Source organism: Pogona vitticeps, chromosome 6 (assembly GCF_051106095.1).
Source record: "Pogona vitticeps strain Pit_001003342236 chromosome 6, PviZW2.1, whole genome shotgun sequence".
In the NCBI taxonomy this organism is placed as follows: Eukaryota; Metazoa; Chordata; class Lepidosauria; order Squamata; family Agamidae; genus Pogona; species Pogona vitticeps.
In genome coordinates this window covers 31,775,023-31,802,250 of record NC_135788.1, presented here as the reverse complement: position 1 = coordinate 31,802,250, position 27,228 = coordinate 31,775,023, and the positions used below count along the sequence as shown (strand labels likewise).

The following is a 27,228-nucleotide window of genomic DNA, read 5'->3' as shown; positions in this document are numbered from 1 at the left end:
GGGCCTGGAAGGGTTTTCTCAAGCACTTGGACAAATTCCTCCAGTTTTCTTTGATCGCGAGTCTTGCTGATGTCAATACATGGTCTTCCTATTTCGTGTGATACAATCTCTTTGTTCACAGTTTTACTCTACTACACACCAGGGAGTGATCAGTATCGCAATCAGCACTCTGGTAACTGTGTGTGGTCGTAATACTAGGAAGGCTAGAACGTTTAGTAAGGATCAAATCGAGATGATGCCAATGGTTGGATCTTGGATGTCTCCTCTATGTTGAAGCTTCGTATTAAGAAAGTGTTGCTGACACAAAGACCATAGTAACAGCAAAACTCCAGCAAGCGTTGACCATTTCTATTCATCTTTCCAATGCCAAAACGGCCTAGACAAGTGGGCCAGGAATTGTGATCAGCACCAACTCTAGCGTTAAAGTCTCGGAGAATGAAAAGTGGCTCTCTCTCAGGGCCTTTTTTGATAGCAGCTGCCAGATTGTCATAGAATTTGTCTATGACTTCTCTTGTGGATGACAGTGTTGGTGCATATGCACTAATGGGGGTGACCAGTCCTGCTGATGAGTGGAGCTGCAGAGACAGGATTCTTTCACTCCCTACAGTAGGTGGAACAATGGATCTCAGCAGATTATTTCTGACTGCAAAGCCAGCACCATATTCCCTGGTCTCATTGAATGGTTTTCCCTGCCAGAAGAATGAGAAGTTTTTTTTTTTCTTTGACAGATCCCGAGTCTGGCAATCTCGTTTCTTGCAGGGCAACAATGTCCATCTGCAGTCTACTCAGTTCCATGTCAATGACAGCTGTCTTGCGCACGTCGTCTATTTCCTGCAGGTTATCAGAAAAGCCAGGGCTCATTGTCCAAACATTCCAGGTGCCCAACTTTAGGGCAGAAGTTTCCTTACGATTGTTGCATTGCACAGGGTTATCGATCTCCTTGTCGGCTTTCACCCTAAACCCCACGCACCCCTTGAGGTAATCAGACCGTGACGAGGTAACACCTTACTGGCTGGGGACTGCCCAGCTTAAGGTGGGCAATAGCTACCTAGTGAGATGAAATGACCTCTCCCACCATCAGAAGTAGCCCCTGGTGTCATACTCTACGCCAATCAAGGAAAGACTTATAACTGGTAACTGCTACTTCCTGTATTGTTTCGACGCTGTATGCGAAGCTGGAGTGTCCTCTCCAGAGCACGAAGCCTGGGTAAAATAATATGGAGGATAGGCTGTTACCCAAGCAGCAAATCCCCGCTCTCCACATCACTGAAATTGTCCAATGGAAAAGCAAGAGCTAGTACAACTGGTTCAAGCGACATCGCAGGAGTTGCCAGAACGACACGAACTGCCTTTGGGACTCTGACTCCGGATTTTCCCTCAAGGTTAACTCCTGAAGCCTTTTCCATCAGTAGATATAGCCGCAAGGCAGTGGAGGTTTGAAATGGGAGTTTTCCTTCTCCTAGATGGGCTGCCTTCCAAGGCTGATGAGCCCCACCTACCTGGCCTACTCTGTAATGGATTAGGGTTAATAAATTGAAACTCAGTTCAGACAAGACAAAAGTGGTCTTAGTGTGTGCTTCGCCGGACAGTTTGGAGGGCCATTTCCCTGCCCTAAATGGGGTTACACTCCCCCTAAGGGACAGGGTCTGCAGCCTGGAGGTACTCCTGGACCCTAGTCTAAATCTGGAAGCCCAGGTAGACTTGGTGGCCAGGGGCGCCTTCCTTCAGCTGCGGAAATTGTACCATCAACGGCCCTACCTGGATGAGAGGAGTCTCATGACAGTTACACACGCACTGGTAACATCTCGTATAGATTATTGCAATGTGCTCTACGTGGGGCTGCCTTTGAAGATGGTCCGGTGACTGCAACTGGTCCAGAATCAAGCTGCGTGGCTGGTAAGTGTTGGGACCACTAGGGAACACATCAGGCCAATTCTGATTAAATTACATTGGTTACTAGTTGCTGTGCGGGCCCAATTCAAAATGCTTGTTTTGACATATAAAGCCCTAAACGGCTTGGGCCCTGGGTACCTGAAGGACCGCCTCCTTCCATATGAGCCTATCCAGCAGTTAAGATCTAGCCAGGAGACCCTTTTGAAAGAACCGTCCCTTGAGGTAAGAGGGACGGCTTGTAGACAAAGGGCGTTTTCGGCAGCTGCCCCCAGACTATGGACTGCCCTCCTGACTGAGATTCGTGTGGCGCCGACTCTGATGACATTTCGGCGTGAGGTCAAAACCTTCCTGTTCCAGAAGGCTTTTAATTGAAATAATATCAACTGTGGGTCCTGATGGCAATTTTTAGAGTAGCTATTTTAATTGTATTTTAATTGTTTTATCTTTTTATTGTATTTTTATTGTATTTTAATTGTTGTAAGCTGCCCAGAGACCTTTGGGTAGAGTGGGCGGCATATAAGTTAAATAAATAAATAAAATAAATAAATAATAAAATAATAGTGCAGAAGTATGATCCGACCGTTAAAACTTTCCTACCCCCAGGTGTATGCAATGCTAATTGGCTTTCCTATTTACCAGATTATGGTCAAAATAGAATTAGAAAAATACATCACCAAAATGTCTACCCAAACATACCTCACCTCCTGCCTCACCTTCTTCTTCAAGAAAAGGGCTTAGAGCTTCTGCTCACCTTCATTAAAAGCTGAAACCTCACCCCCTCAAACCATGCGGTCAGGGAGAACAAGGTCAGCCTAGAAAAAATACCTCACCAAAGTGTCTCCCAAACATACCTCACCTCCTGCCTCAGCTTCTTCAAGAAAAGGGCTTAGAGCTTCTGCTCACCCTCCTTTAAAGCTGAAACCCCTTCCCTTCAGGCAATGCGGTCAGGGAGAACAAAGGTCAGCCTAGAAAAAATACCTCACCAGCTTTGTTTCACACTTCTAGTTTTTGTCTGAGATCTTGACCAAATTAATTATTTAAATAAATTCTCAGCTTGAAAGAATGGTTGATGTTAATGTTTCTTGTTTTTCAGGAAATCCTTGCTCAAGGAATTCTTCTTCCATTAATAAATCAGCTCAGTGATCCTGATTATATTAATCAGTATTTCATATGGATGGTAAGCTTTTTATACTTGGACATATTTTCACAATGTTTATTCTCACAATGTTCTCACCTTTTTAATAAACTTCACTTACCACAAAACATAACAAAAATTGACACTGGAATCACTGCCAGTGATATTAATCCCTTTATCTGAAAGCATGACTACATAGGAACAAAAACGAGAGAAATATTATGGATTTTGGGCTGGATGATTCACATATTTTCCTGTTGATCACATGATGCAACAGGAAATACTAATTAGTCCAGAGTCAAGACAGCTCCAGTCTGTAGATTTTCATCCCCTTCTATTTTTTAAAAGTTGAATCTTCTTGCTTTCATTCAAAAGCAGTAATAATTAGAATAGAAAAACTGAAAATTAGGTGAATTTTACACTTGCTGTTCCTCTGCTCTGGTTTATCAGGCCACTCATTTCATGAATCTGTAAACGCATTGTGGAAATGTGATAGCCATCTGAATTCTCACTATTAGAACAGCAGTGGCCTAAAACTAAAGTAGAAGAGCAGGTATGGTTTGTGTTTTGCTACAGGTTCTGGTTTACTTGAAATTCAATATTGATGCAATTCACCTTTGTTAAAATGGATGTTTATTCCTTCAGTGACCATTCATCAACATTTTTATAATTCTCACTGTCAGAGAGCATGTAAACTAATAACTGGAAGATGATGAAGATTAAATTATAAAGTTTGTTTCTTAAAGGGTGCAAAGTTAGAGACATTGATTTGACCAAAATAAAAGGTGATTCTTTGAATCTCTCTGTGTAGAAAAAACAGGTTAATGTTTAGTAATATCTTATTCCTCTGCATTTACTTTAGATTCGTGATTCTATTTGCAACTATGAGGCCTTTATGAACATTGTTAAAGTAAGCGACAAAATAGGGGAGTTGGAAGCGGTAAGGGATAAAGCAGCAGAAGAACTGCAGTATCTTCGATCCTTGGATACAGCTGGCGATGGTTAGTAATTTCATGTGTTGTATTTTTTAATCTTACACAATTATTATTATTTATTGTTTCTTCATCATTCATTAGCTTCCAAATTAAGAATTTTTACAAAGGTATCTGTGAAGATTCTCAGTCATCCAGGTGTGGTTATTTTGAAATTCAGTCATGGCAAGTGAACTTTCTTTCTTGTTAGGTTGAAACGCTTCACTACTCATCCAAGCAGCTTCTTCAGTGTGACTTGAAGAAGCTGCTTGAATATTTATTTATTTATTTATTTATTTATTTATTTATTTATTTATTTATTTATTTATTTATTTATTTATTTATTTATTTTGTGTATGTGTATTTATTTTGTGCAGTGTGTGTACATGTACACACACACACACTGCCCATCTGGAACATGAATACACACACACACACACACACACACACACACACACACAGAGAGAGAGAGAGAGAGAGAGAGAGAGAGAGAGAGAGAGAGTCCATCTAGAACATGTGTACTCTGGGCAGTTTACATATAACATAAAAATAAACTGAGTTAAAATCCAAATTAATCACAAAGTCCAAGATGGGGAAAGGAAAAAAAGAAGAAAGAGAGGGGAAAAAAGGAGAAGGAAGATAGGCTAGGTAATGGCTGTAGGGAAGGCCTGCCTATATAGCCATGCCTTCAAGCTAGTCTTGAAGGCCCTTAGCGAGGGAGCCAGGCGGATCTCTACAGATAAGTTGTTCCATAGGCGAGGGCCCACTGCTGAGAAGGCCCGGATATTCCCACTGGGCCTCTCTTGGTGTTAGGTTTCTCAGCCACGCAGCCTGACTGGAGCGGGTGATATGGGTAGAACTGGGTGGAAGAAGGCACTCTGCCAGGTATCGAGGGTCTAAACTGTTAAGGGCTTTATATGTAATAGTTAGCACCTTGAAATCGGTATGGAAGCATATAGGTAGCCAGTGTAAGGCAGCCAAGATGGGGGAAATATGGTAACATTTTTTCACCCCTATTAATAGCCTGGCTGCCTTGTTCTGGAGCTTCTGCATCAGTCTCAAAGGAAGTCCCACATAGAGAGCATTACAGTAGTTTATTCTTAAGACAACCAGCATGTTGAGCGCCCCTGCGTCTAGATAGGGATGCAGCTGCGCAATCTGCCAAAGATGTAAATGGGCAGACAGAACCATGGATGCTCCATGGTAAGCGCTGGGTCAACATGGCCCCCCAGACTGCAAACCAAATTCTTTGTGGTGAGAGTCACCCCCCAAAAAAGAGATGGAATTCCCCAAACCACTGACATGGGGGCCACCCACCCACAAGACTTCCGTCTTGTCCAGTATCAACCTTACACCATTTGATTGCATCCATTGCAGAACAGCCTCTGGGCAGCGCCCAAGGGATGAAACAGCATCCACTGCAGATGGGAAAAAGGAGATGTAGAGCTGTGTGTCATCAGCATATTGGTGACACAAAGCTCCATATCCCCAGACGACCTCCCCCAATGGCCTCATATAGATGTTAAACAGCATTGGGGAGATGTTTGAACCCTGCAGGACCCCACAACTGAGGGACCACAGGGCCGATACATTCTCCCCAGGCTGAACTCTCTAGGGATGACCCTCCAAAAGGACCAGAGCCAAGCAAGAGCAAGGCCACCAATCCCCAACTCGGAGAGCCCCTCCAGGAGGTTACCGTGGTCGACAGTATCAAAGGAGGCTGAGATATCAAGGAGTACAAGCAAGGACATTTTGCCCCTGTCGGCCTTCCTAAGTAGGTCATCCAGCAGGGTGACCAATGCCATTTCTGTGCTGTGGCATGGACTGAAGCCTGACTGAAACGGATCCAGGGCATCGGTTTCACCCAAGAGAGCCTGAAGCTGGTTACCCTCTCAACTGCCTTGCTATGGAAAGAAACATTAGCGACGGGCCTATAATTGCCAATGTTGTCTGCCACCAAGCTTGGTTTCTTCGTAATGGGTCTAATGAGCATTTCCTTAAGGCAGGGGTCAGGGAACTTCTTTACCTTTTACCCCCCTCCTCCAAAAAAAATTATATACGCCGACATTACCCCCTTGATTTGATTTGAAAGGAAGGAAATCATACATTATTTTTAGCTGTTCCACTGAAAATAAAAACATGCCCCCAAACTGCAAATGCAACTATAATATGTTGGCTTTCTGCTCTGGCCTTACCTCAGAGATGAGAGTCTGTGTGTGTCTGTAGCAAGTCAACAGAAATTTTGCTATTGAAAACCAGATTTAGCATCCTTCAGTCTTGAGAGACTATGGTAACATGCTCTGTATGGAGGAATTGGAACAGCGTCTAGTGTGGCTGAAAAGGTCAATTCGAGAGTGACAATCCCTTCCACACTGAAGACAAATACAATCTGTCCCCTGTCCAGCTCCCTGATTTTGCTGCTTCCGGGACTGCCTCTTTGCCTTGGCCTGCTGGACAAGGTCTCTTCAGACTGGGAGAGGCCGTGATGCACCGCCTGCCTCCAGGATGAACGCTCCGATGTCAGGGTTTCCCATCTGTTGAGGTCCATTCCTAAAGCCTTCAGATCCCGCTTGCAGGTATCACAGCTGTGGTCTCCCTCTGGGGCAATTTCCCTGCACTAATTCACCATACAGGAGATCTTTTGGAATCCAACCGTTGGACATTCTCATGACGTGCCCAAGCCAACGTAGACGTCACTGTTTCAGTAATGTATACATGCTAAAAATTCCAGGTCGTTGTAGGACTACTCTTGTTTCGAACTTTGTCCTGCCAGGTGAAAACCAAGTGGACCATCAAAGGAAGGCCTTAGAGTGAAATGAAACACAAAACCAAACAGCCTTAGAATGGTCCCTGTGCTGGCAAAACTCCCACCCTATTGAACCTGCTGCCTGCCTGAGTCTGGCTTCTCAGAACACCACACCAAATGACAAGCACATTTACCTTCTCTGCAGGACCGGTGGAAGGTCAGGGTGGAGTCCATTTCATTCTTAATCTTGATCAGGGCATCAAGAACTATTGGTCGACATCTACCATGTTTCCCCAAAAATAAGTCAGAGGAGGACAAGGTTCCTTCCTCTGCTGCCGCAGTTCCTCCTCCATCTCTTCCTGGGCTCTCTCTTTTTGGGCGACTCGGCGCAGCGAGTGAGTGACCATCCCAGCCACTTTACATGTGTGGGTGACGTGCCCACAAGCCACGCCGCCCAAGCGTGGGAGCCGGCATTGAGATGCGGGCCCGGAGTGGGCAGAGGAGCCAGGTGGCCAGCTGGCTAGCCCTCCCTCCCTCCCTCCCTCCCTCCCTCCCTGCAGGAGCTGGAGGCCTCCTTTCCACCTGGCGCACTTGGGGCTGGGGGGGAACTGCACAGCGGCACTCAAGCGGGCCCTGTGGGTCCCCGGAAGTGCAGCCTGCTGGGAGGTCTGCCTCCCCAACCTTGCCACCTCCGGGCATAGCTCCGCTTTCCACTGTCCGGGCAACGTTCATCTGCCCCATCCCTGCACCCCCCCCCCCCTGCTCTCGCCATCCAAGGCTGATCCCCCTCCCCGCCTCTGCACTCGCCCGGGACCTGTGGCCGCTGCCTGGGCAGCCAGTGTGGAGCCACCAAGCAACCGGGAAAGTGCATTCTTGGTGAGAGGAGGCGGGCACTGCAGGGCTGACAGCTCCACTGGCCGTGAGCTCAGGTGAGGCAGGGCGGGAAGGGGGCCTCCTTGCCAGCGAACCGGCCAGGCAGGGATGGACAGGAAGTAGAGCCCCAGCCAGGGTTGCGCAGGGCAAAGAATCCAGCTGGCCCAGTCCGCTGCCTTTCCCCTACCTTGGAGGCAAGGAGGGCAGGCGGGTGCCCTGTGCAATTTCTTGCTGTCCCCGCAACGGAATGCCCTCCTGCACAACATTGTTGGAAATAAAATGCCTGGGGGTAATGAGGATGGTTGAGCTGCTGCGACCATCCTCATTACCCCCAGAATTTTCATTTTTACCCCATTTGGGGTAATTTACCCCTGTTCTCTGACCACTGCCTTAAGACCTCAAGAAGAGATCCATTTATTATTTCAGTGGCCCATTCAGTTATCACTGGCCTGGCCGCTTTGATTAGCCAGGTTAGGCAAGGGTCAAAGGAGGAGATGGTGGCTCAGCAGCAATCAAGGACCTTGTCCACTTCTGTGGACGTCACAGGTTGAAACTGAATAATTCTCAATGGACAAGGCGCTGCGCTGGATGTCTCAGCTCAATCCACTGTTTTCAAATAGGGTGTGAGATCCCGGCGGATGGCCTCAACTTAAGATTTTAAAAATGCTGCAAATTGGTCACAAGAAATGCTAGATTGAGGCCAGTCATTGTAGCCAATTCCGGATAGGTCACATACTACAGTGGTGCCTCAACTTACAAACGTAATCTGTCCTAGAAGATGTTTGTAAGTGGAAAAGTTTGTAAGTCGAATCAGCATTTCCCTTAGGAATTCATTGAAAACCGATTAATCCGTTCTGGCTGTTTTTTGTTTTTATGTAGAGGTGCCGTTTGTAAGTCGCCTCTCCACTAGGGGGATTTTTTTTTTTAAACCTAAGATGATTTAGGTTTTAAAAAAGGGCAGGAAAGGAGGGAGGGAATGAATACCTTCAAAACCAAGCAGCTTTAAACCAAACCAAACACCTTTTAAACCAGTTTTTACATTTTAAAATTACAGTACCAGGTAGTACCAGGCCAAGGTCCATTTCCCACTTTCCTTTTTTTTTTGTTCGTAAGTCAAAGCTCCATTTGCAAAATTTTGCGAACGGAGCTGTTTGTAAGTGAAAATGTTTGTGTGTAGGGACGTTCGTAGGTCAAGGCACCACTATGTATGGAGATGTTCCACCTCTTGATTGGATGCTTTGCTTATCCGGACAGCACAGTAGGCTTTTTTAGCAGCCTCTACCTTAGCAAGGTAGAGGTTTGACGTGACCTTGGCAGCTTTTAAATTATTTTCCATTGGGTTCTGCCTCCAGACGCTCTCTAGCCTTCTCCTATTCCGCTTCATACCCCCCACAGCTGCTCGTTAAACCAAGGCACTGGTCAGGCTCTGCACCAGAGAGTGTTTAGGAGCAATTGTGTCTACAGCCCTGGCAGCGGCGGCATACCAGCCATCTACCAGAGCCTCGAGAGGAGCGCCAGTCGGGCCAGTCAGAATCCCACGCATGGCATCCTGGAATCCAAGAGGATCCAGTAGCCTGTGAGGTCGGATCATGAAAGTAGGTCTCTGCTCCCCACAGGGAGGGCGGGCCACTGTGAAATTACACTTTATCTGGTGGTGGTCTGACCATGTCAGGGGGACCAGCCGAAGGTCAGTCACCATCAGGCTACACTCTGTCTACTCAATGGGGAAAAATAGGTCCAAAGTGTGGCCACCCACATGCATGGGGCTGTTAACATGTTGGGACATGTCCAAGGAAGCCATGGTTTCCAAGAACTCAAGAACCAGACTGGTAACCTCCACCTCCGCATCACCCAAGACAATCAGTCTCAGGGATCCCAACAGAGCTGCGGAGATGAAGTCGGTTAGCTGTGGTAGGGAGGTGGCTGGATCGTGGGGAGCATGGTATGCCAGCAAGATCCCAATACCTGACCCCAATTGACACGTGGAGGGCCTCTAGGCCTGGCATCACCACAGCAAAAGCCTGACAACCTCAAGGGTGTCCTTATAAACAATGGCAACTCCCCCCACAACCCTCCAGTTTACCCTGGTACTAGACGGGGAGGGACAAACAAGGGGAGGACAGACAAGAGACAAGGGCACACCCCTTCACTACCTATCCACGTCTCGGGTATGCAAGCCAGATCTGGATCCTTTTCCAGAATAAGATCTTGTATTAGCTGGGCTTTATTAGATACAGACCTGGCATTCAACAGCACCAAAGTTACAGTGGAGGGATGACTAAGGTGGCTACATGGAGCCTGGCAGGTGATAACAGTAGCAAAACGCTTCAACCTAACAAGAAAAAAATCCAGTTGCCATGACTCAGCTTCCAGTTTTATAAACATGCTTTTCATATTTAAACCAATCGTTGCAAGTATACTTTCTCTCTCCCCCTTTCTGTTCTTCTGTCTCTCTCCCACCCACCCCACCCCCACTTCCCCTTTAGAAGGAATTATCCCAACTGAATCAGGCTGTTGGTAAAAGTTGTTGTATTTAAAGACACATTTTATCGGAACGCATGGGCAATGAATACAAAAACATATTTGTTTTCTATAATCATTCATCATCATATTAATATTTATCTGTTTTGATGGCATTAATATTTATTTTAAAACTTTAGCTTGTTTTCTGTGCAGTGAAGTGGACAGCTGTTCTCAAGAGCTGGCTGAGGCTGCTGGTTATATATACAGAGCCACTACTGAGTTCATTTGTGACTGATTTTAGGACCTCAGTAGCTTGAGTCCAAGCCATTGTTACTGCTGGGCTGGAGAGGACAATGGCTTTCATAATTTAGGAGTAGCTACTGAATAAAATATTATAAAAAGATTTTGGAACTTCTGTCCAGCTGGAAGAAGAGTCTATTCATTGTCATTCATATTTTCAGTATTCTTGTAATACAGACCTCCCTAGTGCCTTTATATGAGGGATGTGGTGGCACTGCGGGTTAAATCGCAGAAGCCTCTGTGCTGCAAGGTCAGAAGACCAGCAGTCGTAAAATCTAGTCCACATGACGGAGTGAGCTCCCGTCACTTGCCAACCTAGCAGTTTGAAAGCATGTAAAAATGCAAGTAGATAAGTAGGTACCACCTCAGTGGGAAGGTAACGGCATTCCGTGTCTAGTCGCACTGGCCACGTGACCACGAAAACTATCTTTGGACAAATGCTGACTCTATGGCTTGGAAACAGGGATGAGCACTGCGCTCTAGAGTTGGACACAACTGGTCTAAATGTCAAGGGCAACCTTTACCTTTACCTAGTGCCTTTATATGGGCTAGGTTATATGCTCTATCTCTTTGTAATGTGTGGTCATAACCTATAGCCAAATTAACTTGTTTAGAAGTAATTACTTAGTAATGCAGGAAGCAGACAGAGGAGTGATGTGAGGAAGCAAGATATCAATAGTCCTGCCATTTTTAATTGGTAAGACTATTGAACTGACTGAAACACTTCTAAAATTTGTTGACTTCTGAAAGTATTAATGTGGATAAGTTTCAGATTTCCACTAATGACCTAAATGTTTATCTATCTGTTATGTAAATCTTTCTGTACCCGTAGTTTCAACTGCGACCTTTAATTCTTATATTTGTTCTATTAATTTATATTCCTTTCTTTCATCATGGAGTTTCAGGTGACCTACATGGGGCTTCCAGGCACTGACAAGACCCAAACCTACATAGATTCTGGAAAATGGCTGTGTCATCTGCCTCTGGCCATGTCCAGAGTCCATATACATGCAAGGCTGTCTTTACATCGGGAAAGACCGTAGTTTTCATGAAATAGCTGAGTTCTAAATCATGACTTCTGTACACCACTTTAAAATTCTGTTTTTTCATGGTTGGGTCACAGCATGAGAGAATATATTGCCTTTTTTGCATAGCTTCATTTGTGTCTACATTTTGCTGAAATCTCTTGAAAGAAAGCAGAAAAGAATTCAATATCTTGCACGTATTTGTACCATCTGTTCTAAATATTTAAATCAGTATAACTTCCTAGTACTGTATGTTTATTTTCAGATATCAACAATATAAAAAATCAAATAAACAGTTTATTATTTGTGAAGAAAGTATGTGATTCAAGAATACTAAGGCTGCAGTCAGGAAAAGTAAGTGTTTTCTCAGCTGGAATATATTAGAAATACGCATGTATACTTAGGTTAATCTTTAACAACACATTTTACAAATCCAGTAATGGCAAGTATAAGATATACAAAATATATTGTAGCTTTGTGTATTCATGCACTTTACCCTCAAAATACTTATGTTGTACATGCAACTGGATAGCCATGAGGTTTCATGAACTTGCCCATTTGGCTTCAGTCACCTCTCACATTAGTAAGAGCAATAGCACTATGATGCCCCAGACTGATAATTAGGATCAGACCTTACTCCTTCCTGGCCCAATTTTTAGTATTATGTAGGTCTGCTTCTCTTCCCACTGAATTCTTTGCAGTAGTACAATAATATCAAGAGGCAAATCCAATAAGACCAAATCTGTGACTTCTTCTGAGAAGCCTCTACAAGCTCTTGGAAAGTATGCTTTAGTTCACTTATTATGGCAATAATCACATCAGATAGAACCTGGTGTTTAACAGAACTACTTTTCTTCAGTACCATCTTCAGATGCCCAGTTGCATAACGAATATGCACTTATTTGCTGTGACTTCTTGTCATCTAAAATGGCCATGCTGATTGGATGATTATGGAAGTAGTAGTCCAGAAAGTAACTGTCCATGCTCTGGATCTTCTGCAAATCTCATAGAGCTCCAGATCTTTCTTATGTCCACTATATGTATATAACTATCATGATTGGTAGTAGTTATTGTTATCAGTTTTCTTTCCAAGTTTTACTTAGCCAAAAGTCTCTTGGGTAGCAAGAATGCTTAATGGTTTGGCTTATTGATACAAAAGATATGCATATTACTCCTAAAATTCTCTTAATGTTGTGATTATATTGATTTAAACTTATTAATGCTCTGTCATCTTTGTGCAGGAAATAGATACTGTGAAACTGGCTGCAAACTTTGGAAAACTTTGCACAGTCCCTCTGGACATCATTTTAGTAAACAATGTTGCACTACAATTTTTTATGGGTAAGAAAACAGCAGTTAAAAATGTTTTGTGTGCTTAATATTATGGAGTATCTTCATGGAATGCAATAAACATGCATGGATTAAAGAATAAAGGATGATAACTTATTTTGGTGCCCTGATTATTTCATCACAAGCCTCTCTTATGATATAAATGTACACTGGCATACAATCAACACATATCACATTGAATTTTTAGGCTTAAGTGGTATGGAGGACAGTGCTGCCTTACAATGGTACAAGTTGCTATCTGTCCAACTATTTTTAGCTATAATTTGCAGGTAGCAGGATTCCTCACAGAAATGCCTTTCTTAATTTTTAAAGACTTGATGTATCTTCAGAAGACTAAAGTCTTCAATTCTGTATATATTCTTTTAGCTTGGAAGGATACATTAATGATCTGTTTGATTCAGATTTACTTTCTCCACTAAAATGGTGCCATATCCTGCATCTGATAAGTCAGGAGAACAAGGGCTTAGGAGTAAAGTGGAGTGGTTGTGGGTGAGGGAGTAAATGAAAGATGAAGTAGCAGTAGAATCACCTTGTTGTTCAGAATGATATATTTGTGTGTGTGTGTGTGTGTGTGTGTGTGTGTGTGTGTGTGTTTGTTTGTTTGTTTGTTTGTTTGTTTGTTTGTTTGTTTGTTTAATATCCCGCCCATCTAGACCGAAGTCTACTCTGTATTGCCAGAACATCTGTTGAACTATCTATTGAACTTTGCTTGCTGTTTTATAATCCTGTTGTACAACTCTCTCCATTGGCTCAAATTTTGTGGTGATATACGGAATGAATTCCCTCCTAATGCCGTAGGTTCTGGTTTTAGAACCACTCTGTCCTCTCTCCCAACAAATTATTATTTTCTATTCTTTATTTATTGCAGGAAATTAAAAATACTCTTCAAATGACCATAGCAATTCACTATTTATTTATTTATTCATTCTTATCAATTTCAAACTATAGACATATATAAAATATAAGTAGAATTCAACTATAATATTAAAATGCTAAAATTAATTTACAGTATTGCACATTTAGTACTCTCTGACAATGATGCTATTATTGCTTTCCTTAAAAAAGCAGCATCTCTTGCCAGCTTAGTTTAAACATTTTCTTGACTATGATGATTTGTTGTTCATGGATAGGCTCTTGGAGTCTTTTCTCTTAGCTACTGTGTGTGATTGCCACAGTAAAGAATTCGAACTGTTGTGCTTGTATTGCACCTGCTTTAATCTTTAAACTTGGTCCAACTAAATTTAAAATCAGAATCAGTACTATTTTTCTACTGTTGTAAATCTACTACATTAATTCTTTGGATTTTTAAAATAATAGTGCAGTGGGATTTATTTTATTCTTTAGATTACATGCAGCAGATGGGAGGCCAAGCGCATCTCTTTTTCTGGATGACGGTTGAAGGATACAGGGTTACAGCACAGAAGCAGCTGGAAGTGCTATTGAGCCTTCAGAAAGATGGAATGCATCAGACAGCACAAACCAAAGGCCTGTTAAGAACAGCTGCAGTTGGGATTTATGATCAGTATTTGTCAGAAAAGGTAATAATGGGTTTCAGAAAAAAGGAAGCTCCATATGAATTGAAACATACTTCTGAAAGTGAATTGCAAAGTAACTTCAGAATTGGAGAAGGAGGGAGAGCCACTGTCAGCTACGTGTAAGCTGTTGCAGTGTTAACCTATGTTAAACCTACAGATGGAGAGCTGCCAAAGAGGTAAGCTGACAGCACCAGTTGGAAAATGCATAGCACAAGAAATCTCACTTAAAATATGTCTCAAGTATCAGGAATGTGAACATTTCCACTGTTGTATGAGAGTCAAAATGTTGAGCCCTGGTCCAGTTGTCAGTTCCAACAAGAGGAGACCCAATGAATCTGTGAAAATGTAGTAAATCGATATTTATGTAAGTTCCTTTGTTTCAACAGGCCATCTTGAAACTAACAATTGGATTTAGACCTTAGAGCTAGCTTGCAGGAGAAGCACTTCATAAAATAAATTCAACCTGGGTTACACAGGAATCTCTGAATCGACTTACTGAACATTGAGCTGGTGTTTAAATATTAAAAGACCATGACAAAAAGAAAGGATAATGGCTGGAACACCCTAAATTTTGATGTATTTTTCACTTTTTTCTGCTCTACTTAGTTTGAATTTGTTAATTCCAAGCATATGGCAAAGGTCATCGTGACATTTCGCTTCGTTTTTTTAATTTCTGCTGAAAAGAAATGACAGTGCATGGGTACTTCATATATTTACTCAAAATAATATTACTGTATACCATTGGAACTAAATTTCTTTCATTCATTGAAAATGAAACAATAGATAATTGAGTGCTCTTGTGTACCCGTTTTATAATTGAACTGAGGGTTGTTTGTTTTGATTACAATAACAGGAGCACACTTAATAATTAATAATGTTTCTATCTCTAGCTTTATTTTCCCTGCAATAATGACTGAGCTTAAATTGTTCCCAGTGGGTGGCATTAAAATAATTTCGAACAGTGCATAAAGTTTATTTAACTTTCTATGGCAGGCATCTCCGAGAGTTAATATTGATGATACCTTGGTAGCAAAACTGGCAGAAAAACTGAACAATGAGGACCCAACCCCTGAAATCTTTGATGAGATTCAGAGGAAGGTATGACATATTCACTATATATTTCATATATGCTGGTAGAAGTTGTTAGGTTAGAAGTGATTTTTTTCCTGTTTTTATTTCTCATTTTCCTAGAAAAAACTTACATGATTTCCATTATGTGTAACTCTCATAGTTTGCTCATCAGTCTGCCAGTACTGGTTCTCTTTTCCTTTTCTTCCTTCTTCAAAATTCTGGTGCCATTTTAAGCTTGTGCTGAGTTTAACATGGCAGCTAACATTAATTTTGTGAAGCAGAATCCATTAGACAAAGTTTAATGTAGTAGTTTAGGAGTTGAGGGATAATGAGAGGAAATAATATACACAGATATCGCTATGTTAGTGGTATGGGAATCTCAGCCTAATTCAAATATTGGTTGTATGGAGACATACATGAATTAGTTAAGTAACTGATTTGGATGACTTGAGAAGCTGAGATTCAGAACAAATCACAAGTGAAAACTTTGAATCACTCATAAAGGATGAAGAAAAGGGAGGGATGGGCATGATATGCACTATCGCTCATGCATGTTATCACAAAGCTACATTCTCAAACAGAATAATAGCATTCAGAATCAGGGGAGCTTAATGTTCAATATAGTAAGGCATTAAAAGGCATGGATTACCCTACCACATTTTTAGGAGATACTTGATAGTTGAACCTGACTGATCATACAGTTTGATTACTATTGAACTTTAATTTCCTTAGGTATACGATTTAATGCTGCGGGATGAAAGATTCTATCCTTCGTTCAAACAGCATGCACTTTATGTGCGAATGCTTGCTGAACTAGATATGCTAAAGGATCCTAGTTTCAGAGGATCAGATGATGGTGAAGGAGGTAAGTTGACTTCAGATTTCTGGTATTAATTAAAGCATTATTTTACATCAAATTAGAACTTACGAATGTTCTACCACTTTAAATGCTCACCCTGTTACATCTCATAAATTCAGGATTCAAAAAAGAGTAGAAGGACTACAATAAAGTGCAACAAAAGATCATGTTAAACTCCCTGTTCATTAGTCCCTTGGCTCTAGTTTCTGAAAGAGACCCAATAAAGTGCATTCAAAAGATGCCTAGCGTTGATAGGTCTGAAGGGAAAGGAATCGTTTAACCTGTATGTGGTTTCCATATGTCTTTTAGGTTCTTCTTTGTGATCTTTGTGAATCACACATGTGGGTTCTTTCTGTGCCAACTCAAAACTCCCTTGGAACATCCCAGAGCCTAAAAAATCTGTTAAACTGACTCCTTGCACTGCCCATGCTCTCTCACCGTGCTTTAAATCCTCTGTTCCCTTTCAGCCATCACATCAGTTGCAGTATTTGAATGTTTCTCTGGAGTCTTCACATCTGAAAAACTGAATGTTCTTGTAAATACGTAGTTCTTATATGTCATCATTCATTTCTTCCTGCCCTTCGTTGTCTTTGGTGTCGTGAGTCTCCGTAAAAAAGTTAGAAAGAAAGAAAATAATAGTAGTAAGTGTTCAAGAACTTTCCACCTTTTATAGCCCCTGCAGGCCCTTTTAAGAAGTGTGTCACTTTCATGAACAAGATACTCTTCACAATGGACACTCAAAGTGCCTATATGGTTTGAGTGAGGGCATCAGACATTAGAATTGCCAGATTTGCAACAAATTCACTAAAGTTGCCTTGAAAAATCATCAATCTCAACCAAAATGTTTTTGTGGGAGAAATGACTGCAAGCTGTAGACAGCATTTTCAAACAAAGAATGTCCTCAATCTCTGCCCTTGCTATATCTAAAGCTTTGCCTAAGCAAATTATTATGGAGGTCATTTTGGCTAGATCTCAGGATGACCCAGCTTCTCATAAAATGCAGCCAGAACAAATATCTACACTTGATATTAAGATCCACATTGGTGTCCAAGTTGATGTCGTCCTCAACAAAAAATGAGAAAGAAATCCACAGATTTGACTTCTTTCCTTCCAGGATCCTCGGCGCTTTGACTTTCCCTTCACAAAGCAACATTATACCTCTAGTGATACAGTTGAACTACCTGGCACACTGTTATCAATAACAAATGGATCTTGACCATAGTCAAGTATGGCTGTGCAATAGAGTTTACTATTCTCCTGCCTATGGATCTCTTCAGACTCACACCACTGTCTCAGGTTCTAGAGAACGAAATAGCCATACTCCTCCAGAAAGATGCAATTCAGATGGTTCCCTTGGAGTTACTGGAAAATGAATTCTATTCCCGTTACTTCAACAGTGCTCAAGATGGAGGTTTGAAGTCAATTTTGGACCTGAGGGATGTAAACTCATAACACAGATAACAATAAGTTCAGAATGGTGACACTAGAGACAATCCTACCAGTTCTCAAAAAAGAAAAGAAAAAAAGGAGACCAGATTGCTATTCATATAACCCACCCATCTTTCCCTTATTGTCCCACAAATTACTTCCTTTACTGTCAGTAGCAGACTGGGGGAACTGAGGATTCACTCCAGGGTAGAGGAGCATAGACAATGAAGGGAGACAGCTTAATGGATTTTTTACACAGGCACAGAAAGAACCCACGTGTGAATTCACAAGTGATCGCTCAAAGAGCTTCAGTTACAGGTAAATAACCTGTCCATCCTTACTTGTGTTTACAACAGAATTAAGCATTAGGAGTTGAATTGAAAACTTCATTTTTATTCATTAACTGATCATAATATGTAAATGCCACAAAGATACATAAATGTTGTAAATTTTTTTACTTTCTGATAAATCCAGCACTTTTTGTAAGTAAAATTAATGTCAGATTTAGTTAGAGCGTTTACATAAATCAGGCTTGCAAGTGGTCATGATCTCATTTTTCTCAGACTAAAATTAGGTGGAAATAGGAAGAGGAGTGAAGCCTAACAGAAGCGATCCCCCACCCCTGCTGCCTTTACAAAGACAGTGGGGGGGGGGGTGTTAGGAAGTCACTTGTGTCCCTCTTCCCTCCTCTTCCTATGGCTGGACTGGATAAAAAGGCAAGGCGGGCTAGATGTGGCCCGTGGGCAATAGTTTGGATACCTCTGCCCTAATCTGTTGAAAAAAAGAGAAGCAGGGAGTAAATGTTTTTAGCCTATGCCTGCAAAAAGCAGGAGCAGGTATGAGGGTGAGTTCCAAGCACCAGCAACTGTCTGCAAGTCCTCCTACCCCCGCTTTTCCTTCATGTTCAAATTAGAAGCAAGGAGAGTGCAGGTTTCAGCCAGTGCTGGGTGCTAGAGCTACAAGTTCCAACCTTCAGCAGCAGCTAATACCCTTGCCACTTGTCTCATTTGCCAAAACATCTCACACTTTCTGTGGCTAGTGTAATCACTGAGATCTACACTTGTGCATTGTGCTGTTTTAGAGAAATGTGGATGATCTTCTGTAGATTAACAGTCTTTCTTTTCCTGGATTTTGAAAGGTTAGATAGGTGCTGTTACCATGTTTGTTAATTATCAAATGTTGTTTTACATATCCACTGATTTTATCAGTTATCAAATATGGTCCTGCTGCATATTTGCAGATTTCTGTGCAGGAGTCCTTTGCTGCCTCCTAGTGGTATAGGTTTAGTAATGCTCGTGGATGAGTGTTAAATTGTAAGGTATGGCAGGCTAGAGTACCTATTACTAATTGTATTAACACTAATGCTTTGTTTGGTCTGATCTAATTTGGAACAATGTGGCTGATGTGGTTTGCAGTATAGGATTGTATTTTGGCTGCAAAGATTTTCACACTTTTTATTGGCAAAAGTAAAGAGGAAAGAAAGCAAAATGTTGCACTTTAAAAACTAACAGTTTTATCTCAGTGTAAGTTCTCACCGGTCAAAATCCACTTCCTTAGACACAGGAATATAAATAGTTGTCCACTGTATATACACATTCCCATGACTGGCTAAGGATACAGAATAGGCAAACTGGCAATTCCTTGTTACTACAGGTGTAGGACTGTCAGGCTGTTAATTTAGTTAGCAGATCTTGGCCATGGTAATAAATTGACTTGGCTGTCACAGGGATGCTGCAAGATGTTTCTTGGACAGAGGTCAAAGTTTATTACAGAATGCTGGTACATGTAGTGTGCTAATCTTGGTCTCTGTAGAAACCTTGAGATGCACTGGAGCTTGTTTATATAGCTAATTTTTCCTGTTTCCTCACGTCTTCCTTTGTAGTTCCATTTTCATTCAATAGCCACTTTAAAGATCATAAAAGAGCATCCTGAAAAGCTGAAATGTTCTCTTTTTTAGTGAACTTTTGTAGAGTACTTAAATTATTCTTTTGACTCAGCTATGCATATTTGATTAGTTTAAGTCATGAATATAATAACAGTGCTCTAATTGTGAATACCTGTAGATATAAATTGGTCAGGAGGGACCAGTTTAACTAAAAACATCCTTATGCATAGTAGTTCCCTAATCGGACTGTTGCAGTACGGTGTATCCTAAAAGGCACCTCTCAGAAGTTGAGTCTTTCACACTTCATTTATCACTATTTCATATGTAAATCCATCAAATACATTTTTGTTGCAATTTTGCTACACTATGTACAGTTAGCTAGTTCTTGCCCATGCAATCAGTTCTAGCTACTTCAAAGTCTATCCCAACCATTTGACCTTTTCATGGGAGTAGTGGGCACAGAGTTTCACTCTTAGAGACAGTATCAGTCGGTTGAATAGAATGGCAGGTTTAAGTGTTGCACCTGCTGAATTTAGAATATCTCTTGAAAAGTCTGTTTTTGTTTATATCAAGAAGCATTTAAATATACATACAGTTTACCAAGGGCAGGCAGGCGGGCTGGCAGGCTGGCTTTCTTTCTTTCTAAAATCCATAGGTAGGTTAAACAGAGACTATTAGTAATATTTTGTATCTGATACTAATTTAAGGTTGATACATTATGGCAGTTAATATAATTGCCTTGTTTGTTTAATGCTTTATAGATTAACTATTAAACTTTTTTTTGTTTGGAGTAACAGTTCTGCTCTCCCCCTTTTTCCACAGAATCATTTAATGGTTCTCCTACTGGGAGCATTAACTTGGTAGGTGTACTTTTTCAAGATTATAGATGGCATAGTCGGTTCCAGAAAAAGCAACAGTTTTGTGGCAATTTAAAATCTAACATTTGTCACTCTTTATGGTGAAACAAGACTCTTTGTAACATTCTTTTCACTACAGGGTATGTCTGATGGAGATAGAGAAAACAAGCTATGTTTATATTGTTCAGTAGAATCTCTTCCATCATTGAACAAAAAGCAAGGAGAAGTTTGATCTTATCATAACATCTCGGCTCCTTTGGGGCGTGGTCTTACATGAAAGTAGACCTGTTTTGATTAAAGCAGAACCTACACAAATTGTGTTTGGAAAATGTTTAGCATTTATTTATTTTTATTTATAGCCTCTTTTGGGGCAGTATATCTCATAAGTACTAGATGGGAAATGTTTACTGTCTTCAAGTTATTCTTAGGACTTGGGGAGCCATCCAGCTGGATACTTTCAGAATTAAATTTCTGGATATAGTGGACTGCTGACTTGATAAAGCACTCATTTGTTCTTGCTGATCATGTGACTATCTGCATAGTTCTATACCAGAAGCTGTAATTATGGTTGTTTTTCCTCTAGTCATTGGATGATCTTTCAAATGTGCCTGCTGATGAGTCCATACAGCTACATGCATATATTTCAGATACCGGTGAGTTTAGGAGTAACACCTTCTTTTTCCCTTTTGATGCTTGGACAAATTACTTACATATATTGTGAATTTTCCTCAAAACTCTTGACTAACACTGCAGTTATATATCTCTTAAATCTAAGTCTTTTCTTTCATCATGAAATTTTGCTTTCCTGGTTTTTCTTGCTTGGTTCAGTTACTAGAATTAACAAATTCCAGTTATGAAGAGCTGGTCACTTATAAAAAAAAACTTGGTCTAACACTATAGATTTTGGCTTCCCACCCACTTGAAATCTGGCCTCATAGTTCTCTTAGTTCCAAAAGCAATTTGGCAGGCAATATAGGGTGGGCTGCAGCTTCTGTAACTTAAGTGTGTAGATCCCCTGGGCTAAGGATACTGACCTCATATCTTGTTGGATCCTGGCCTTTGTATTTTGAAGTAAACAACATTTACTGAAATGTTGTTTAGGTGTAACCATTTTCCTAAACTGATTACACTATTTAGACTTCTATAACATTTCTAACTTAGCATACAATAGCATCATCATTATCAAATTGCTGCAAATTTATGTTTTACATCATAATTTAATTTGTTCATACCTAGTTGTTTTCATTTTCCACTTACATCCAGCAAAGATTTATATTGTACCATGTTCAGATATCTTGTTTTTATATATTTAAAATATTTAAATCCCACCTTTCTCCTTGAGAGGACCCAAGGTGGCTTGCATCATTAAAACAAATGCTATAAAATTGAACAAAACTATTAAAATATTTTAAAAAAATAATTAAGCAGATATCAAAGTAAAAACTAGTGAATAAAAACAGTTTAAAAATTTCTAAAATAAATAAATAACACATAGCAGGCCCATTTTAAAAGGACCCTCTCTTAGACAGCGAGTGACTTATCACTGGCATTCAAACCATGCAACAGTTAGGTATCAAAGAAAGATGTGAGACTTTAGCCATTGCTTTGAGCATGAAACAAAAAGTTTTCTCAACTGCTAAAACTAGCCCAAATCTAAAACTCCTGCAGGAAAGTTCTGAGAAGGAGAGTTCTGTATCCTGTCCAGAATTAGCTTATAATAAACACAAGAGATGAGCCCCATGTCACAGTTCTGCAGTCAAGCCCCATGTCACAGTTCTGCAGTCAAGCCTCTGCTCATGACCTGAATTTGACCCTGATAGGTTCAGGTAGCCCCAGGCTGATTCAACCTTCCATCTTTCCAAGGTAGGTAAAATGAATACCCAGCTCAGTGGGGGGCAAAGTGCTCCTTGCATAATTTTGTTTTAAACTGTCCGGAGAGTGATGTAGCACTATGGGGCGGTATATAAGTTGAAACAACAACGAGTCCTGATTTTGATTTTACAGACAGAAGGTAGCTTGTTGAACTCAAGCCTGAATAGGCCAAAAGCTATACAGTGGTGACTCGAGTTACGACCATAATCCATTCCAGAAGATAGGTGTAACTAGAAATGGTCGTAAGTCGAAGCACTATTTCTCATAGGATTGCATTGGAACATGATTAATCTATTCCAGACAAAAAAAATCACAAAAAACCCCACTCCAAGCCCCATTGGAACGCCATGGGGCTGGGGGAAAATTCAGAAACACCCCCCACACACACACATACACACAGCCAGCTCCATCGGAACACAATGGGGTTGGGGAAAAAAAATCAAAACACACGCGCGCGCGCACACACACACAGCCAGCTCCATCAGAACGCGATGGGGCTGGGGAAAAAAATCAAAACACACGCACACAGAGCCAGCCCCATCGGAATGCCATGGAGCTGGGGGGAGGAATAAAAAAAAACACACATGTGCACACACACAAACAGCCAGCCCCATTGGAACACGATGGGGCTGGGAACAAATACACACCAAAAAACAAAACAAAACCAGCACAGAAACATAAGCCCCCCCAAACTCACCCTGTAAAACCCTTCTCACCCAGAAGCAGAAAGCAGCACCAGACAGTCCGAAGCCTCTCTGCAAACACACACACACTAACCGATGGTGCGAAAGAGCTACAAAGAAGCTCTTCACCAACCAATGGTTAGCCCTCTAATTTGAATTCCCCGCCTTTTTTCCCTGCCTCTTTTGTTTGCAACTTGAAGCTCCGGCTGCAAGTCAAAGAAAAGTTTTGCAGCCGGAGTGGTCGCAACTCGAAATGGTCGTATGTCGGGACGTTCGTAAGTTGAGGCACCACTGAGGTACTCAGTTATAGAGATGTGAATCTTGTAACCTTTTTGTCTCAACAGCAGAAAAACAACAACCCTAAAATATGTTTCTGAAGGTTTTTTCAGAAGAAACTCTTATCTGACAGTATTGTTACAGTTCTTGCACAGGATGACATTTTTTTCCAAATTTACTAAAGCAGTACATCATCAACTTACTATTTCTAGTGGTTTTACCACCTGACACTACCGCTTTCCAAATACCTGCCCACGTTCTGCCACCAGCATCACAGGAAATAAGTGATACATAGATGGTTTGAGATTGTTCTCTCACCTAATCTCTCTTCCAGCTATTAATGAAATGATTTCCATATGGCTTCATTCTACACTGTCATAACCTACTCTGTATTTGAATTGGCATAAAGTGCCTGTGTGCAATTTTTTTTTTATTTTTATTTTTTCATTTATTGATTCTTTGCATGCTGAGTAGAGATGCGCATGAACTGCAGTTTGGCAATTCATGCCGGTTTGGCCCTTTGACTGCACAGCTGTTCTGCGGGTGTCCCGGGTTCTCAGACCTGCCTCCTCTGGCAGGTGCCCACTCAGAGGCAGCGGCGTGCCTTCCCAGCCCTGGCTTCTCCTGTGGGCACCTGTTACATACAGCACTGATGTTACCTGTCTGTCATGGGTTTGGAGGGAAAGTTCCATCCTATGGGGAGTGGAAGGCGGGACATCAGGAGGAGGGGCTGTACTGTATATATATGTGATGCGTGTGTGGAGAAGTAGGAGACGCTGGGATGTGAAGAAGCAGCAGCTGGGAAGAAGAAGCTGGTGTGGGAGTCTGTGTGTCAGACAGGGTACTACTGTGTGTCAGTACCAACCTGATAGGTTCAGGTGTCTGTATGGTTAGCCAGAACTGATAGGTTCAGGGTCTGTGCTTCAAGTTAAGGGTTCTGTGTGAACCAAACTGTATGCATGTATGAATGAGACTAAGCCACGTTACTATATCTTATTCACCTGATCATTTTATTTTCCCTGTGTGTTGTTTTAAATAAATCTTATTCTTTTATTTGTTGAAAATCCATCCCTGGTCTGTGTGACTTCTTATAGGGAATGGTTGGTGGCAGCTTAGTTAACGTGTGGCAGATCCCAGTAGGTCTGGGTTTGTCACATTGATTGGTGTCCAGCGTGTGGGATACGACTGGTCCAGTTGTCCAGCGGTCCAGCAAAGCCTTGGCAAGTGTGCCCAGAGCAAGGGGGGTCTAGTCAGGGACAATCTGAGGCGCGTAGGTAATCTTCTAGGTGTACCTCACGGGGAGGTGCGCTAGTGGAAGAACGTGCCAACTGGGGAGACTAGATTAGGGTGCTCTGAGGCAGCCTGTTTTTGGCGGGAAAAAAGCTGAGGCAAAACTGTGAAATAGAAGTGAGCTAGCTTGTCTGCTGAGAGGCCCAGCAGAGGGGGGTAGACTCTAACTCGCTACAGTTGCAAGTAGTGCTGAAGGACAGCAGCAATCTATAGGGAAAGCTGGTTCTGAGGCAAAAGAAAAAAAAAGTGGTCGTTAGGCTTGACTTTTTAAAGTCAAGGGGGGATTATGCCCTTGACTCGAAGCCAAATGGCAGAAATGGGTGAAGTGAAAGACCCCCAGGTAGACCAAGGTTCTGAGGATGAATTTGGCTCAGTGCAGGGTGACAGCACAGGAGAGCAGAACCCAGAGCTCAGAAAATTGCTCATAGCCCAACAGCATGAACTGAGGGTGAGGCTGCTTGAGAAATGGCTATCTCAGGAGGGGACAGAGACCTTTCAGCAGCTTAAAGATTTGATAGCGCTGGAACAGTTCTATTCAGTCCTGCATGGGGAACTGAAATTCCAGGTGAGGGAAAGGAAACCAAAATCTGTGGCAGAAGCAGCCGAGATCGCAGATTTTATTTACCAGATAAGAAAGCCCTTAGGTGAGGAGAAATCTGTAGGAAAACCCAAAGAAACCGACAGCAAGTACTCTCAGGGACCAGGGAAAAACCAGCAAGGGGGAGGGGCCCATGGTGAAGGGAAGCCCTCAGACATGAAACTAAGACCTCAGATTTTGGAGGGAAAACCAAAACAAGATGAGAGAGAATCAAAATACACCAGAAAATGTTATTTCTGTCAGGGAAAGGGCCATCTAATCTCAGAGTGTGAGAAATTAAAGCAGCTAAAAGGAATTGTGCCTCAGGATTCTAGTGGAACCAAGCCAAAAGCTGTGTTCTGTGTCCAGAAAGAGCAAGGCTCATTGTCACTGAGGGAGCCTGCTGCCATGGCTACTCAATCTGGAACAGCTACATCTGCTGATCAGGCTGAGGAAAATGGTCCTCTTGTAGAGGTCAGGCGCTGCCTACTGGTGAGGACAGATTCCCAGTTGTTTGAGACAGCAGGGGTGGACGTAGGAATACTTGACCGTCAGTATCGGGGGCTGCGGGACACTTGTTCTCAGGTGACCCTGTGCCATCCAGATATTATTCCTAGGGAATATGTGATCCCAAATGAGAGCATGAAGGTGGCAGGGATTGAGGGGCAGGTGATCTCCCTGCCAGTAGCGGAGGTACCGGTGAACTTTCAAGGCTGGAGGGGAGTTTGGCGGCTAGCGATTTCATCGACTCTGCCAGCAGCCGTGCTCGTGGGAAATGACCTGGCTGAACATGTGAAACGGGTGCTAGTGATTACACGTTCACAAGCCACCACGGGGACAGTTCAGGGGGGTAATGATGAGCCAGAGACGGAAGCAGAGGGGAGTTCAGAAGCTGTGGTGGAAACCTTAACCACAGACAGCAGATTTGGACAAGAGCAAAAGGCAGACGCCACTCTCCAAAAGTGTTTTGAACAGGTGACTGACGCCCAGCTAACACCTGAAACCCCAGTGAGATTTCTGGAGAAAAAGGGGATTTTATATAGAGAGACCCTGAGGAATATCTCAAAAGGGGGAGATGGGATCAGAAGTCAGCTGGTGGTACCTGAAAAGTATCGCCCCATGATCTTACAAAGGGGGCACTCTGACATGTTTGTTGCACACTTAGGGGTGAACAAAACACAGCAGAGAATCACACAGAATTTTTACTGGCCTGACATAGGGAAGCAGATCAGGGAGTTCTGTAAACAATGTGATGTGTGTCAAAGGCAGGGGAATAGCCGCGACAGGACCAAAGCAAAGTTGTGCCCTTTGCCTGTGATTGACACTCCATTCAAATGCATAGGGGTGGATATTGTGGGACCTTTGCCCAAGGCCACAAAGAGGGGGAACAGGTTCATTCTCACCATTGTGGACCATGCCACGAGGTACCCTGAAGCCATACCCTTGACTAACATTGAAACTAACACAGTGGCAGATGCCTTGGTGGGGTATATGTCCAGGATGGGATTTGCCTCAGAAATAATCACAGATTTGGGAGCATCGTTCACATCAAAGCTCATGAAACGCTTATGGCAAATCTGTGGAATTAAGCACAAGGAAACCACTGCCTATCATCCTGAAAGTAATGGGTTAACTGAGAAGTTCAATGGGACTCTAATGCGCATGATTAGGGCTTACTTGGCAGAGAATCCAAACAATTGGGACCAGAAGCTGCAATCCCTTTTGTTTGCTTATCGATCAGTGCCACAAGCCAGTACCGGGTTCAGTCCGTTTGAACTTTTATTTGGGAGAAGGGTGAAAGGGCCCCTTGATCTGATCAAACAAAATTGGGAGCAGATCACCCAGGATGACCCACAGGACGTTGTGACATACATAGACTCTTTAAGGAATAACCTAAAGAGAAACCTAGAGCTAGCAGCAGAGACCCTGCAAGCTCAAAAGGTCAGAAAGAAAGATTGGGATGACCAGGAAGGCAGGGAGAGGCACTTTAACCCAGGGGAGGGAGTGCTTTGGCCCAGGCCCTGCAAAGAAAACAAACTGCAGCTGGGTAGCCCAGAAATAAAATACTTGGGTCACATGGTAGGGGGAGGAGTGATGAAACCCCTGGAGGCCAAAATAGAAGCTGTTCGTGATTGGCCC

General features: G+C 42.3%; 1 protein-coding gene across 4 annotated transcripts in view; it reads left to right on the top strand.

Annotated features, from left to right (window-relative positions):
- Positions 1–27,228, top strand: part of SNX13 (sorting nexin 13) — a 104,459-nt gene that overhangs the window by 50,524 nt on the left and 26,707 nt on the right. For all 4 annotated transcript variants that reach the window (XM_078377170.1, XM_078377168.1, XM_078377169.1 and 1 more), the window contains exons 9-17: positions 2,987–3,070; positions 3,891–4,029; positions 11,672–11,760; positions 12,648–12,747; positions 14,101–14,294; positions 15,285–15,389; positions 16,095–16,227; positions 20,357–20,394; positions 20,975–21,044. In XM_078377170.1, coding sequence (XP_078233296.1) covers positions 2,987–3,070; positions 3,891–4,029; positions 11,672–11,760; positions 12,648–12,747; positions 14,101–14,294; positions 15,285–15,389; positions 16,095–16,227; positions 20,357–20,394; positions 20,975–21,044 — 952 coding nt within the window. The remainder of the gene's footprint in view (positions 1–2,986; positions 3,071–3,890; positions 4,030–11,671; positions 11,761–12,647; positions 12,748–14,100; positions 14,295–15,284; positions 15,390–16,094; positions 16,228–20,356; positions 20,395–20,974; positions 21,045–27,228) is intronic.